Genomic DNA, 17,581 nt, shown 5'->3' with positions numbered 1-17,581 from the left:
AATATCAGACATAAGCTCAATCAATATCAAGTGTTTCAAAATGACGTTGGTGATGGACAGATACAAAGCATACCTTTATTATCACTGCAAATCAGTAGGAAAGTGCGTTGAATGTATAACAAAACATTGAATAAGACATAATATAAATGGATTCACTAGTTTTCTGATCACTTAAAATAATATCACCTGATATAACATATTTATCTTTTCCAAAAGTCGGCATAAAATACGTTTGAAGAAGACCATTGAAAATATGATTCTATTTGTCTTAAATAAGAGGTTTGGATCTCAAGACTTTCCGAGTATCACCTGATACCTTTGTTATTATATTAAGAACAGAGGAATCTGACAATAAGATGAAACACTTTAAGTTTTCTTTCATCGGAAGTCATCATTTTATCAGTAATTATCCCGGTTTCGGGTGGGTAACGTTATGTTTGCTAATTGTTTCAAAGAAGTTTCTTTGTGTTGGACTCCGCCTTTTACAAGCATCGTCAATTTAAACTTACAACTCTGTCTGGATACAGCCTCTGTACAGTGACATCTTCGCTGACGTAAGGTAACGGCTCCTGTATACCATTGATGTAAACAGTTCCCTGGCTATTCACTTTATAGGTATTTCCATCATACTCCAATCGAACTCCTCTGGTATATGACACCGGGGATGTGGGGTAATCTTTCACGTTGTTGACAATAACTTTGTAATCTGGAAGAGTCCCGTCGTTGTTACAATTTTCAACCAATATGTATTCACAATCTCCTTGGAAGTTATATCTACTGCCATCAAAGGTGACGTAATGTGGATCTCCGTAAACTGAGCATTCGCAGGCAGCTACAAAGAACCCAGAAAGCTTTATGAGAATACAAGCTTTTGTCATTTCATTGGCCAATATTGTTGCGGAAGGTCCCATGCAATAGTTTTCTTATTACTTTAATATCCACTTACTGAATTTGTCAATTCAAAGGAATGGTTCAATATGTGTTAAAAGACCAAAATAGACAGATTTATTCCCAATCTTGTGTTACAAAGCATACATATAATATACAAATGCTGATACATCCTCAGTGGAACTGATGTGACGTGTCAGCTGAACTATTTAAGTCAATATACCTACCAACTGTAGGATATATTTAATCTAAAGCAATGTAGATATTTGGAATTATGTTTCTAATCAATAATGTTTTATTCAGAGATTCAATTCAACTAGTTACTACATCAATCGGATTTATCGAAATTTTTTGATTTCTTACGTAATGTTGGTGTTCACTGTCAGTAAGTTGATCTGAAAGAACCAAAACCACCCAATAGGTGATGTTTTCGTGTTGTATTCTACGATAACATTTAGCCGTCGTAGCTGGTTATTTAATATAACTAACCTTCAGTACACTCCAGGCCATTTCCTTCGTAACCTTCGTTGCACAAGCACCCTCTTTGACCAGCTTTGATTCCACACTCTGCAAATTCGTCACAAACCAGAGAGCTACACTGTAGAACCCCGTCTAAACAGGAGCATGTTTCTGTACAGTCGTCATTCACCCAGGATTCATGATTCTGTAAAAGAAGTTATAACCATGTTTAACGTTACGATCGAAATTTTCGACTACATTATTTGATTTACAGCATAAAATGATGACACTTTTCAATGACACCAAACCATTTTCAATAGGCTTTCTATAATTTACAATAAATGTGAATAGTCTTGGATAAAATGTTTGTAATTATGAATCATGAATCAACCAATTCATATTGTCAGTTATATGGAACACATTAAAATAGGTTAATTGTCAACTACCAGGATATATCATATTTTAAGGTATCCATGAGAGGTGTTTATACTCCCGTTCTCACACTTCATGATGAAAAGCAAGTAACTATAGTAATCTTTCGAGAACACCGAGATAAGAAAAGCTAACAAGTTCTCATTTCACTTTTGGTTGGCTCTTTGAAGCAACTTGCCAATTATATATTCCCTCTAAAGGACGCTGTTGGTAGTTTTTTTTTATAATTTCGATATTAATATTTTATGAAGTCAACTTTAATATCGCTCTTAAACAATCACATTTTTCGTAGAAATTGATCTATCGAACTTTGTTATCTATTGAGTATTAGATACCCAGCAGTTAGATTTAGAGCACTGAATTAAACTTGCCATAATATAACCTCCGTTTTCATTGGTACAACCTTGACAATCTTCGACGCATTGATCACCATCAACGAGGGCAGGATACTTGCACAAACATACAGGAACTGAGTCAAATGGGCAATCAGGGTCACCAATAGGTTGCGCACAGGTTGGTGGGCATCCGGGGTAGTCGGGAATGTAAAGAGAACCTTCAGGACAATCTGAAAACCAGACAATAGTATGAAACTTGTATCAATCCAAAAATCTTTGTTGAAGTGTATAAACCTATCATTCATAGTGAGGCATTCTGTTCATGACCTATAGCGAGAAATTGATTAACGCTGTCAGCCAATTTGAAACCCTAAGGTTGTGTACAGATGAAATCTAATACGTTTGTAATAGATTCATGTTCTAATTATTTAATAGTTATTAGCTCTATATATACTATACTCTACTATACGTAAGCCATTTTGTAAATTTACAAGTAATGAGTTTGCTTCAATTTCAATACACTTACCTGGTTGACATTCAGGGCGATCCTTCCACCAATAGTAAACATTGCCTCCATTGGCAATGCACTCCTTTACGTACTCCTCCATGTTGGCACACAAAGAACCAGCCTCTCCTGCGCACACGTCATAAACACATGTCTCATAGTAAGGTGTTGGATCCAAGAAGTCATGACACACAGATAAAACTCCTTTAAATAACAAAAAATAACGTCATTTAGATCTTCCAGTTGCAGAACACAGACCAAATACCCTTTTTCTATTATATCTAACATTTTTATTAATTAAAAAGCGTGAATAACGTAAAGCAGACGAATTTGAACACAGTTATAATTCTCAACTTGACTCACGTCTTTGACGAAACGTATTAAAGTAGTTGTAGTGTACTCTTTCATTTTGGTATAATGTTTTTACACCCGACCTCCTCGTTGACGTCCTTATAAACATATTCATACAAAACTTGTGTGCACCCCTGTAAGTTTGTATAGTTCCATGCAATACGTTTTGCTTGTGCCCTTGCTTGTATGTATCAATCAGCTTGACACTCACCCAGAGTATCTATGATGGCGTTACACTCGCTCTTCGCTTCCGTTTCAGCATCCTCTCCCGCAGGACATGTCACCTCCACGGGCGGATCCTTACATTCTCTGTCACCAGTCTGCCAACTCGTACCAAATTCAAGTACGTCGCTGGTCTAATTACACAACAGAATATGGAGCAGACATAACATACAACTTTTAACAGCGCTTTTATGAAGTGGGTACATTTAGGAGATGGGCCAGCATCTATATATTTGGGGAAAGGCACTAATAGTTATTGGATGGATTAGTATATGGATAACAAACTGCGGTATAAAACGAATAATATTAGCACTTCAGTTCATCCCGATTTGATATTGTTTGTCAATTATGGTTTAGTTGATCTTCCACTACTCGAGAATGCATAAACATTAAACTGTATTGTTTTAATAGAATTTTACAAGTACGCGAAAAGGCTATGCTATTATTATATTACTTGGAATTCAAGTTAATGTTTATGTATCAGTCAGTATTATTTTATACGATTTAAAGAATAAGTAGGCTACTTACAAGCTCGCCAGATGACATCAAAAACTCGTCAAAAGCAAAATCATTGCACGTCCCACAAAGACCACATGTGTTGTTGAAGTAACCAATTTTACCCAAGGTAACAGTTAATCCTTGGTCATTATCCCAAGTAAGAGTCAGGCCAAAATCAGTGTACAGAACCTTAAAGAAAACGAAAGGATATGAAAAACTAGAAACAGTTTCTGAATGATAATTTATGCAATTTGTTTGTATTGGTTTATGTGTGTATGATAGTGGAACATTGTCAAAGTAACTGATTCTTACAGTATTGCCGGGCTTTGATATGTGCACTCCATTGTCATCGTCATATGGCAGTGGTTCATTTGCTCCATCTACGAGTACCACACCATCTTGTAAGAGTTCGTACTCCTTGCCTCCATAGACTAATCGAACTTCCCTAAGATATGACATTCTGCTGGTTGGGGTATTCTTGCGGTTATTACCAATGACTTCAAAGTCTGGAAACTCCGAATCTTCACAAGGTTTGAGTACAGTGTATTCACAATCTCCCTGGAAGTCATATTTTACGTTATCAAAAGTCGTGTAATGTGGATCACCCCAGACAGTGCAACGACATGTAGCTATAGTAGGAAGGGGAGAAAACATTAAGTCCACGGTTTTCAAAAATGACATGGGTAGAATGTTAAATGAACAGTTGGTATGAATTCATAGTTGTAGCAATTTCGACCGACTCAAATTATATATTTATTAATTCGTCAAGCAAAATGTTTTGTTTAATACAAAAAATACTAATAAAAGAGTCTGTGCAGATAGATAGATTTATTTCGTCCATGAGAATATGGACATTTGTCTCCCTGAAGCAAACACGGAAAATATTAAATATTAAAGTTACAAAAAGAATAAGGTTACAAATCAGTATAATTAAATAAACCACAGAAAAGTTGTTAAAAGTTAAAAACATCAGCAGCAACAATATACATACATGTGATATAAATAAACATCTATATACTCATACATACACACATATATATATATAGATACAAATACTTACAAATATGAAAATGCAGAACAGTCTTAGGGGAAAAAAGACAACCTATAGAATCTCTCTCAGGTTGAAAAGAGAAACAGAATTAGGTTAAAAAGAAAACCTGACTTTGTTATGTTTAGACCGTGGCATGCGAAGTATGGCACCTGAAGGGCAGAAGACATAGTTGGGGAAAAGAGGATGTGTTTTGGTCATTTAATATTCTATCCGTTTTCTGGTGTACCATTTCAATTTAAAGTTCAGAGACAGACTTCAGACAAATATCACTACCAATAGCACGGCTGACGGCCATTACGATCTTATCTAATTTACCAGAAGAATCCTTCGTAAGCAACCCGAACAAGATAATAATAATAATAATAATACTAAAAGTCAGCACACTTTGCATCACTGACTGGTAAAAGTACAAGAATATAGTAGTCAAACTTAAAATATTTCAGTTTACGTAGAAGTACAATCTTTGGCAAGCTTTTGATCTCATTGAATCAACCTGGTCTTTGAAGTTAAGTTTAAAGTCAATGATAGTACATAAATATTCATAGTGGTGCAACGGTTCAACAGTCTCATCATTAACACTGATTTGAGCATGATCACATGGCTGTTTCCTGAAGTCAAATGCTATCTCCATAGTTTTTTACCATTCAAGTTTAGGTAGTTTTGGTTGCACCAAGTAACAGAATCACCTAATTCATTATCATACGGAGTAGCAACATTGTTTTGCAGGCAACCGGTTATCACGGTATCATCGGCAGTAAATGTTACTCTCTCAAGAAAAACATGATGATTGATGCATACATGTCGCAGCTGCGATTCGAACGAGGGCAAAAGACAAGACTATGAACAAAGTCGTTGACGACACTTTGCATGAGTATCGTTAAGTCAGGCAAGGTTATTGTTTAGGAACTTTAGGTCATTAGAAAAGGTCATGATTACGATGGAGAAGGCCGTACGTGAGGTCATTAGACAGGAATTTGCATAGGGGCGTCGGATAAGGATAACAATTAGCACGTGCGACAACGTTATGCCTGAGAACGTTGAGTACGGCTTTGCATGGGTTTGTTGATCATGTTTCGTTCTCAGTGGTATTTAATATCTTTCGGTATCTTAATAAAAATTAATCATATAGTATATATCAAATACGTACGTTCCGGAATGCATGTAAGTCCATCCCCTGTGAAACCCGGATTGCAGTAACAGCCAACTACTCCTCCTTTATCAGTGCATTGAGCATCAGGATCACAAGAAGATGTTTCACACGTATAAGTCCCAGCCACACATGAACAATGCTCCCCACAGTCGGCATCGTAGACTGATTCGTCCAGCTATGACCAAAAAATCTTTATATAAAGCATTTCGGGTAATAGAATTATTTGTATCTTTTGTATTATCTTAGGAGTAGGTAGGTAGGCTTATAGTAATATATGCTTTATAGGACGGAGTTATTTTCAATGACGAATTAAATTCCAAATCAAATGTCATTGTTCAAGTTTAAAGCTAATAAGAGTAACCATAACAAAATTTACAACAACGAACGTAAAACATTTAACAAGAGCCTAAGAATATTAAGAAGAAATGCCGCGATAACAAGAACAATGTATTGTGTACAGAGAAACATAAGACGAAGACGTTCATGAGTGTTGTGATTAATTATTCATGAAGTTTTAGTTTGAATTACGATTGGGAAAGTTTTTTTGAAAGAATATAATGATGTGCTTCTTAATATTTATATGACTATGATATTAAAACCAATTGTGAGTTATTGTTATGCTAAGCTTTAAAGCATTCGTCACTCAAAGGAAAAACACTTTTTTTTCAATTTAAATGGACTATAATTACGTTATTTACCGGGAGATATCCTCCATCAGGTAACTGGCATCCGCACTGTTCCGGTTTTAGGCATTGTCCGTTACCCAGAACTGTCCCTTCGGGACACTCACAAAGGTTCACGCAATCGAGATCACAATCTGACGTCTCACCAAAACAGGTTTTTGGACAAGCACTACCACAAGGATTGTAGACAGTGTCCGCTGAACATGTGTTGGCTGTTGATATTTAACCAGGTTGAAGTTTCGTTATAAATAAGTTGTAATAAGTAACAATGACAAACATTTGATAAACATCAAATATTAATTAACACTGTTTCCAATGTTTATATTTTGGCTCTTCACAATCATTTTGTATATTTTTGTATTTTTATACTTACAACACTCTGGGATCTCATCCCGCCAGTTTCCGATATCGATTCCGTTTTTCTGACACATTTTGGCAGTATTCTCGAAATGATCACAAGCGAGAGATTGGTCAGGTAATGTAGCACAGAGGTCATACTCGCAAACTGCAACTAAACTGTCTAGGTCTACAACTCCATCACAGGCATCAAATATACCTGAACAGGAATACAGATTTCCATATTTAGTTCTTTCTTAAGAAAAACGTTACTTTACAAGGTATCATGTTCATAACGATATTAATATTGTAATATTTGTTATTGAATAAAACCTGAACCAATACGTTGGTTATTCTTCATGACTAAGTTTATCCCTGGAAATTTCTTCCATTTAGCAAAAAGAAACCTTTAATTTACATATAATACTTGTACGACATTTATATTGACCACGTGATGCTACTGCTACTAACATTGTTATGCCTTGTAGTGACTTTTATCAAATAAAAGTGTATAGTTAGATACTAAGATGTTACTGAAAACACCGTACATTTAATATTTAGTTGTGCCATAATGCTGTCCTAACATCTCATTAACTACAGTTATTTGACACATTTGGCTATATTTTTGCTACTGGACTAGCTTTTTGCCCTCCTCTATAACTACAATGGGATAAGTTGTTACCTGTATTGATGTTACTGCATATCTGTTCTGCCTGGGGTTTATTATCTGGGTTTTCTAGACATCCATCAAACGGTGTAGGTGGTTCACAGTCCTCTGAGGTAGCCCAGTTATGAACGCATTTGAAAATATCTTTTTGAGTCTTTGAAATAGAGAAGAACAAGAAAATACATGGTTTTTCATAAAGATATTTGTAAGCTAACCTTCAAAATGATCCGAATTACTTAATGGTTAATGCTCGCTTACTTCTTCTACCCAACTATTCACAGCAGGTATTGACCTACTGGTCGCGTTTGCAAGTTATACATATTCACTTTCTTGAAACTCGAAAGAACATATGTTCACATTAGTATAAATACAATTAAAGTGAGAGACAAATCCCCATATATTTGAATCTGCAAGTCCTTCCAAATTATTTTTTTATGAATCAAGTTTCCTCTTAGAGCATCAGACTAGTAAGGAATGTCAAAGTGAGAAATTAAGGTTTGTTCATTAGAAAAGTTGATATCTATGAAGTCGAAAGGTTTGCAACAAATACTTACATCTCCTGCACAATCATTGTCGGCATTCCCGTCGCAATTTCCACATGCTCCATCTATTTGGTTGCTATATTTTGCATGTAGAGATACAACAGCTGTGTAGCCTTTGAACTCAACGGTAAGTCCAATTTCAACTGTTAGAACCTATAAGAGAAAACAATAAGAGCATCGAGTATTACTAAAAGGACCTCTCAAAATTAATGTATTGATATATTTAAGCAATAATATGTAAAGCAAGTCACAAAGAGTTAAAGTTCTTCTCACATAAACATATTCAGCTTTTTGTTTGTATTTTTAAGCATGCGATCATGCTATTGCTAAGTACAACAAAGGGCAATAAATTATTAATGCAGCTATTTAATAATGTCAAACTACCTGCGCTGGGTTGCTTGGCAAAACACTACGTACTGCAGTGGCGTGCAATGAACCTATTACTGCACAAGTAATGACATAACCCATCGTTGTCTTCTGCTCTACTCATTGTGCTTTTAACGTGATCCACCCACAGGTCACATACGTCACGGCCAACAAGGCTTTAAAATCCAAACCCTACCTGGACAGAAAATAAGCTATCAGCAAAACTTGACCATTGACTATATTGACTATTGACTAAAACTTGACTATATATATATATATATATATATATATATATATATATATATATATATATATATATATATATATATATATATGAATATACCGTGGATCACAAAAATAAAACTTACAAATGCTCCATCTGCTCTGAGGATGACATTGACGCCATTGGCACTGTATGGGGTTGATGTCTGGGTAGTGCCCAGGTAGAGCAAACCATTCTTCAGCTTGTAGGTTATCTTGTTATATCTCAAGCGAATGTACCTTACGTAGCTTGCTTTATCGGTCGGTTTTAACTTATGATAACGAGCCATCAGCTTAAACGCTGTTAGTCCAGATTCAGCTGCCTGGTCTCCTGTATGTTCTGCTAAAACATATTCGCAGTCACCCTGGAATGTAATGTCTCGACCATCGAAAGTAACGTGGTGCGGATCACCCCAGATATTACAATGGTAGTGTTTCTCTGTGTAATACCCCAAAATGATCGTAAATGCGAAAGAGAGATAACAATGACATCAATAAGAACTCCCTTGGTAGGAGAGATTCCACATGAATCATAAAACATTGAAACAAAACCTCCTTTAGGACTAATCACTGTGGTAAACTTTAAAATAAAGCGGTAAGGAGACTAAAACTGCTTACATTTAATTCATGCAACGACACAAGACATCTAAACATATGACGGTGGGATATGACTCACATTTTCAAGAAGTCTAAGATATCCACAAACCTGACAATAAGCTCTTCTGTTATAAATATTAGTAAGCATAGATAAGGAAACCTTTTGAGTTTAATAGACAGCTGCATGAGATGAAAATAGTTAATAAAAAGTTATCTTTATTAAATTTATAAACATATTTGTACAGAGTGTTGTAGGAGTCATTGAACTACAAACATTCCATTGCCAATAATATGAGTATATAGACTAATCAAAGACGATCAATTCATATCAGAGCACAATTCTTACCATTTTCACAATCTTTTCCTTCATAGTAATCAGCGCATTGACATGTATACTGGTTCACGCCATCAACACATGTCCCCCCATTTTGGCAAGGTTTGTCGGCACATTCATCAATATCTTTAAAATGAAAGTACCAATGTCATTGTTGTTAACAATATGTTTCATGCATGCACAATAGTGTACAGACAGTATGCTACTATGATATTCTTGTATGATGGTAACCTTGTAAGATGGCGGTAAACAACATTTCTTTTAAACAGGTAAGACAAATATTTTCATGACATTAGGATACAGCTTCTCGCAAGATTAGCTTTATATCATGGCTTTGCCTCCTGTCGTAAGAAATACATATTCAATGATTAACAGCAATGCAAATCACTCGTCGATATTCTAAAATATTCTAAACTATAAATTTTCTCAATGCAAAGTCTTCTAGAATTGAGTATAGTTTGAAGTGATTAGTCTGGCTTGTGTAATGGTAGAATTATTTAAACTGTTCCCTTTATAGATGACACTTACAGCAGATGAAAACATTTCATGTGCAAACTGTTTATATCTGATATAAAACAAGTTGGATATATACTGCGCTTGTGATTGATGATTTGTTAAATGCTTATTAGTACACAAACACAGCATGAAATTAATTTTTAAAGGTCGCATTTAAGTTATCTTAAATTGAAAGTCGAGAACTTTACATTACTTAAAAATAAAAATAGTTTTAATCAGCTGCAGAATGCGATATTGCGAAAGCTTGAAAACAAACATGACTTCTCCTACATAAAATGTTTGAGGTGAACTAACCTATCTCACAATTGTTTCCTTCATAGCCATCGGGACATTGACACTGGTAGTTGGTGCCGTCACTCGTACAAACACCACCGTGCTCACATGGATTGGGTTCACATGGGTCTTTCACTAGAGAATGTAACAACACACAGAAATATTTAACAATGTTATAGCCCTAAAAGTTCATACGAATGGTTTTAAAGCATACAATACATACATATTACATTATATTCTTAAATTGATATAAATTAAGGGAAATCGATTTGTCTTGTTTTACCCGTCAGCTTTAAATATTCACTATGATTACCACTTCCGATTATGTTGGGTAGTAAACAAAGTGGGCTAGGTAAATGTTCAGTACAGTTTCCATACTCCTAAGTGATGACTACCTTACGTGGATTTCTAACGTGTGACGTCACAGTGGGTAATATAATTCTAGACACACTTTCAAAACATTTCATCTATTAACGTCACTCCTAAAGCAAACTCTTAATGAAAATAGGAGATGTTTTCAGAACGATCGCAAACCATACGGCATTTCACAAGTTATAGCGTCTCCTTGATTTCATTTTCACATAAAAGCTGCCGATTGTGTTGAACAAATCCTACACATTGGTATCAGTTGTACCACTGACAGAACGTGAAACTTACAACGATTAAATTGTCGGAATGGAAGAACAATTTTAAATGAAAGCAATGTTTGCTAACCATTTATGATTCCTAATGTATTCATAAATAATATCAGCCTTAGAACTAAATCGCAATCATTTTGTAGAAGTATGATTTTTATCACGTCTACGATGTTTCTCGTGCTGAGTAGCTTTCAATATTTACCCTCAGGAGTACAAGTTATACCGTCCCCTTCAAAACCTGGGTTACAGTAACATCCACGCACCCCATCTTGCTCGGTACATTGCGCATTCTCATCACACTTGATGTCAAGACAAGTGTAGGTATCTCCATCACAACTGCAATGTCTACAGCTTTCATCAATAAAAACGTCTCCAGGCTTAACAGACAAAATATGAGACAATAATATACAACAACCATCCTGGCTGCACTGTACAGTATATCTAATATTAATAGTAAGAAAACCATTAGATATATAAAATCCCCAATGCATAATCATCTTCCGACAAATAATAACTACATCAAGGTACAATGAGTAATGACTAACAGCTGTTTTGGTCTTATGTACAATGTTTACTATATCTGAAATGAGACCCGTTCAAATGTATATTACAGCCATCATCTGATTGATTACATATCCACTGAAACATTATATTCAATGATCCTGTAAACAGACTGGTTATAACGCTAACATCAACTTGTTAAACAAAAATGTCAAATTCAACCTGAAGGGAATGTTTTTTAAAGTCATATCTCTTTTGACTATATTTGTTAGTTACATTGTTTTAAACCACATGAGTACATGGAATAGATTATTTTACTTACTCCTAAGTAGCCACCATCGGTTGTTTGACAACCACATTGTGTTCGATCTAAGCATTTGCCATTAGCTAAAACCTCTCCTGCGGGACATTCACACTGGTCAACACAGTCAAATCCGCAATTGGCTGTTTCGCCAAAGCATGTTTCGGGGCAAGGATTTCCACAAGAGTTGTAGATTGTACCTGCTGGACATTTGTTAGCTGCAAATAAAAAGGATCATACATCAAAGACGAACGACATTTTTCTAGTTGTAATATTGACCGTTGCTTATGTTTATTGGTTTACCGTTCAGAGCAGATCAAAGTACTAAGTAATTTCGTATTGTATCATTGCAATCTATTTCATCTATTATATTATAACCACTTAAATTTGCATATAATTAGTACAGTTTGAATTGAGCACTATATATCTAAAAGTTCAAGTTTTGCTGAAAATGAAATATTTTTTAATTACCACAAACTTTAGCCAGATCTCTCCAGTCGCCTACATTTACTCCTGCTTCATTACACACTCTAGCAGCATTATCAAGGTGGTCACATAGGAGGGCTTTACTTGGAAGTGTGACGCAAAGATCATATCCACACGCTGATACCAACTCATTCATATCCACAACATCACGACAGACCTTAAATGGACCTAAACAAGAAATGAAAAGACTTAGCACATCGATAATGTCCAAGTAATATAGATTATAATACTGTTAATGACGTAACCCGATGATCATCAAAACATGCAGAGCCGACCAATGTTAATATAAAGGAGAATTGCTTATATGTAAGAGAAACAACTGTCCGTCGTTTAAACATATATAGCATATCAACATTGATGTTCTTTGAAGCTCCATCATATGCGGTATTTACATCTAACATGAATAACTTCGGGTGGTTATACATTCCAGCGGGCGTGCATGAATTAAGTTACCCGAAAATCTTTCACGAATTTTACATGATTTTCTTTTTGCATCAAACCAGGGAGTTGTTCCATAACAACTCCCTGATCAAAGCAATTAAGTTTCATTCAGCAAAGGTGGACACTAGACTTCACTGTTTATTCAAAATTTCACTGTAATCGTGTGACGTTACAAACAGATAAACTCTGGTTGTAAGCTGTCGCCGTTATAGAGAACCGTTAGCCAATATTAAGTTACCTGAATCGTCCGTTAGTATACCACACAACTCCGTGGCTTGATCTACGTTGTCGGGGTTTTCAAGACAGCCGTCATACGGGACAACAGGATCGCATTCACCCGTAGCCCATGCGGATGTGCATTGAGCAATAGCTTCATCTCCCTAAAATAACGAAGGTCAGTTCTCTAAAACGCATCAATAACTTGCATAATATCATTTGTTCAGTCACAGAAAGTAAGCATGATTGTTAAGGAAGAATCAAGGGAATAATTATTCATTGACAACAAATGAACCGTATTTTAGACATATAGCCTCACAAATGTGAGCAGAATTAGATTATGGTTTACTGAAATGGTTATCGCAGAATTTGATATGACTGAGATAATCAAAACGGAATCTACACCATAAAATATCAACATCGCAAAGGAATACAAGGACACATTCAAATGACATTAAGCTGAATTAGAGTTCCATTTGACTGATACTTTTATGCACAATAATTTGCTTAGCGTTTTTGATGTTCAAACGTCACACCAGTATGCATACCATCGATATGTATGCTTAAATGTGTATTTACGTCTCCCTACAATGCTCTTGAAGAAATCGGAAAATTTAAATCTTACATTTCCTTCGCAGTCGTTGCTTGCATCTCCATCGCAGTCACCGCATAGACCTGTCACTTGGCCGCTATACGCCTTATCCAATGACACAGAAGCTGTGTAGCCTTTGAATTCCACGGAGAGTCCAATATCAGTTGTTAGTATCTATGAACCGTATTACACCAATGCATATTATTGTTTGATAATGGCTGGTTTTATCAGCCGAATATGGGTAGCGTAATAGAAACATACATTTAACTACTAAGGTATTAACATAACCAAACATGTTCAGTATTCCACAGTTCCAAATGAATATCTTTTTCCCAGCTTTAATATAGACATATGGTAATAATATTCGATCACATAAACCATTGGTCAGCACCGTTGGAAATGTGGGAGCCTGTGATGTTATCAGGACGATATACTCCGCCAGGAACTGTTTTTAATTGGAGTACTGTGATGGGATAAATGTCCCTCAAACCCAGACTGTTTTGACATTTTCAATAATATTCCGCTGTCGTAAAGTACATCTGAATCTAGAAATACATGCAGATGTTCAAATGTTTTTCCTTTAAAACTAACAAGTCGAATGGTCTTCCCGATTATGACCTCTCGGTGACAACACCGTAACCGAACAGTCCGATGCTACAACACCCGTTCAGTCAGTCTTGAATTGAATGTATCACTTTTAGCCAGTTTGGTTGTTAATAATGTTAGTATTGTTACATTTGCAGGTGGTAATAATGTTATCATGAAGCGGCCCGTGTCAGTATGGCATAAAACTTGGTTCCCCTGTAAAGCTAGAGCCTACATAAAAGTTTACATATTACAGATTATAATTTCATCAATAATGAGGGATTGGATGTGGTGAAAAAGCAGCATGATGATGGATTGGATGGTGCGGGGAGTAATAGCGGCATGGTGATGGATTGAATGGGGTGGGGTGAAATAGCAGCATGGTAATTGATTGGATGGGGTGTGGTAGAAATAGCAGCATGGTGATATATTGAAAAGGTGGGGGATAAATATCAGCACGGTGATGGAATAAATAGGTGGGGGATGGTAGCAGCATGGTGATGGATTGAATGAGGTGGGGAGAAATAGCAGCATGGTGATGGATTGAATAGGGTGGGGTGAAGTAGCAGTGTAGTTTTCAATAGACATAGCCATAGGGGGAAATCATTTAGTTGGGTGATGTTGTAAATACACAAGTGCACGTTGAAGGGATAGAGAGACCGAGATGGGTTCTGATACCGTTTTTTACCACTCCGCATAAAGTGCGTAAGAAGACACAGAAAATACTACGATAATTAAGATCCTTGAAGTTGTAATTACAAGAGCCGAATAAAAGAAGAGAATAAAGATAAAATACACGACTCGTGTCCCTATAACATTCGTAAAAAACGCCAGAACAGTGAATAAAAGATCATCGAACTGTGCACTAGAAACGTAATTACTGTAAGTAGATTATATGTAGCTTACTACGTACTGTTCGCTATGTGATTATAGGCCTTATCGTCTTTCGTGAAACTAATCTACGGTGAACGTAAACACTGTGTGCAACATCGCGTTAGTGTAACGTTTATAGGTCAGTTGTAAACAGCGTGTTTTATTGTAGGCCCGTTGCGTGATACATGGAACTCTGTGGTATATGGCCTGAATAAAGAGTACAATATGGCCGATAATTCGGGAAAGGAACAAGCCACATTGCCCGACATTGGGGCCGGAGAAACTAGTATCATGGATTCCATAAACCCTGAAGATAGTGTGTCGTTAGTCAATATTGTCAATAATCCAGATAAATTAAAGGGGCATACTGATAGTGAAGTGTCAGTGAAAACAACTGTTTCAGTGTTGTTATATAGGACAAAGCAGAAGGAAATAGAGATTGCTGCTCGTGCAGCTGCATTGAAGGAAACAAAGAAACTAGAAGAGAGAAAACGTAACCTACAAGTGGAGTATGAATTGCAAGAAGCACAAGATGAAATCCGACATGCCCAGGAGAAGGCAGAAAGGGTTAAACAAAGAAAACAAATGGAAGAAAAGAAGTTACAGCTTGAGACTGAACAACAAGAAATTGATATGATGGCAGAACTGGAAGCAGCCAAAGCTATGTCAAGGCTACTTCAATTGCACGAAAGGCCAGAAAGTGATGTGTCTGCCAAACTTACCAAAGAGGTTGTGAAGAGCATTGAGTTAAAATCATTTCAATACTCAAAGTCTGATGATGAAGCAAAGAAACATAGTGAAGGGGAAAATACTAGAATAAACCCCAATGCAAAGAAATTTGTATCCCGACAGAACATCACTGTGCCTGACAAACCTAATGACAGTGGAAAATACTTATCACCAAATAATGGTAATGAACATGCACAGTATAATCAAACAAAACCAACATATGCAGGAGTTTGTTATGGCCAACCACTTCCAGATATAACTACCAAACCAGATGACACTGTCAACACTGGTATTTCAATGGCTACCCTTTTGAATAAAATTGTTGACCATCAAAGGGAATCTGCCCTCCCTTCGCCACGACTGGACCCATTTGACGGGAGTGACCTCTTGTCATTTACACCGTTCATAAGAAACTTTCAGCATGTGGTGGAGGATAAAACCCAAAACCCAGCCCGGAGATTAGAGTTGTTATTAAGGTTCACCGAAGGGGAAGCACATGATCTAATTAAGGAATGCACAGCCATAGAGCCCCCAGCAAGTGGATATGAAAGGGCAAAATGGTTGTTACAGAGAAATTTTGGTCAACCCCAGGTTTTGGCGGCAGCGTACAAATCTAAGGCAGAGAGCTGGGATCATATTGCAGTGGGAGATAAGATTGCCTTAAGAAAATATGCCATATTTCTTATCAATTGTTGCAATGTACAGCAGGGTAACCCAGAAATGGATAGTATGAATGGTTATGAGTTCCTCAGAATACTTGCACAGAAATTGCCAACAGCCTTGCAACAACAATGGATTAACCAAATGGGTCGATTTAGGGATGTAGAGATGAGGTCACCAACCTTACAAGATTTTGAACAGTTTGTTGGACAACATTCGAGAAATGAAAATGATCCTAGGATTGCAGGTCTTGGATATCAAAACAAAATGAAAGATTGGAAGACCCCACAGAAATATCCAAAGGTGGTGACAAGTAAGAGGGCTTTTGCAGCTACCGTGAAAACAAATGAGGATGATAAAGCTTTCAAGGGAAAAAATGAGAAGATGGAAAACAAGGCCAAAATATCACCATGTTTGTATTGTGGACCTAACACTTATCATACCCTACTTGATTGCAGGAAGTTTGGTTCACTTGACCTACAGGCTAAATCAGATGTGTGTATGAAGAAAGGGCTTTGTTTTGGTTGTCTAAATCCTGGTCATCTAAAGAGAAATTGTCCAAATCCAGAGTGGGCAAAATGTGAGAAATGCAGCAAATCCCATCCGACCATCCTTCATGATCCTGCCAGAGAAAAGAAATCATCAGATGAAAGGGTGACTCAAACGGTCACTACTGGTTGTGCTGGTGTACAAAACGTAAGACCCCAAGGAAACAAAAACAAGAAGGTCACTGGTACTCTTATGGCTATTACTCCAGTTTTGATCAAACCAAAGACCAGTGACAGATGTATTGCCACATATGCCTTTGTTGATAATGGTTGTGGTGCTGTCTTTGTTGATGAGTTCTTGAAAGACAGTTTAAAGGTGAACACCCGAAGAACGAAGATCTTGATAAAGACTTTGAATCTCCAGCAAGTCCAGACCACTGATGTCATTGTAGGAGATCTGCAAGTAGGAAACATAAATGGGACTTCTTTTATAGACCTCCACTCTGTCTATGTCAAAGACAGTATCCCAGCAACCATGGATGATGCACCAACCCAGAATGATATTGACGCTTGGGATCATTTGAGCCACATTAAACTCCCAAGTA

The 17,581-nt window shown here is 36.5% G+C and overlaps 1 protein-coding gene across 1 annotated transcript in view; it reads right to left on the bottom strand.

Moving 5' to 3' along the window:
- Positions 1–17,581, bottom strand: part of LOC139960227 (IgGFc-binding protein-like) — a 45,941-nt gene that overhangs the window by 21,147 nt on the left and 7,213 nt on the right. The window contains exons 3-22 of the mRNA XM_071958455.1: positions 13,675–13,815; positions 13,072–13,213; positions 12,378–12,560; positions 11,928–12,124; positions 11,307–11,481; positions 10,488–10,601; positions 9,690–9,803; positions 8,854–9,185; positions 8,132–8,272; positions 7,593–7,731; positions 6,948–7,130; positions 6,590–6,786; positions 5,889–6,066; positions 4,003–4,319; positions 3,721–3,879; positions 3,182–3,326; positions 2,641–2,823; positions 2,151–2,344; positions 1,378–1,552; positions 510–832 (exon numbers count right to left, since the gene is read on the bottom strand). Coding sequence (XP_071814556.1) covers positions 510–832; positions 1,378–1,552; positions 2,151–2,344; positions 2,641–2,823; positions 3,182–3,326; positions 3,721–3,879; positions 4,003–4,319; positions 5,889–6,066; positions 6,590–6,786; positions 6,948–7,130; positions 7,593–7,731; positions 8,132–8,272; positions 8,854–9,185; positions 9,690–9,803; positions 10,488–10,601; positions 11,307–11,481; positions 11,928–12,124; positions 12,378–12,560; positions 13,072–13,213; positions 13,675–13,815 — 3,732 coding nt within the window. The remainder of the gene's footprint in view (positions 1–509; positions 833–1,377; positions 1,553–2,150; positions 2,345–2,640; positions 2,824–3,181; positions 3,327–3,720; positions 3,880–4,002; positions 4,320–5,888; positions 6,067–6,589; positions 6,787–6,947; positions 7,131–7,592; positions 7,732–8,131; positions 8,273–8,853; positions 9,186–9,689; positions 9,804–10,487; positions 10,602–11,306; positions 11,482–11,927; positions 12,125–12,377; positions 12,561–13,071; positions 13,214–13,674; positions 13,816–17,581) is intronic.

The sequence above is a fragment of the Apostichopus japonicus genome, chromosome 1, assembly GCF_037975245.1.
Source record: "Apostichopus japonicus isolate 1M-3 chromosome 1, ASM3797524v1, whole genome shotgun sequence".
NCBI classification, from domain to species: Eukaryota; Metazoa; Echinodermata; class Holothuroidea; order Aspidochirotida; family Stichopodidae; genus Apostichopus; species Apostichopus japonicus.
Note: the sequence above shows the minus strand (reverse complement) of the source record. Positions and strands in the feature narration are given on the sequence as shown.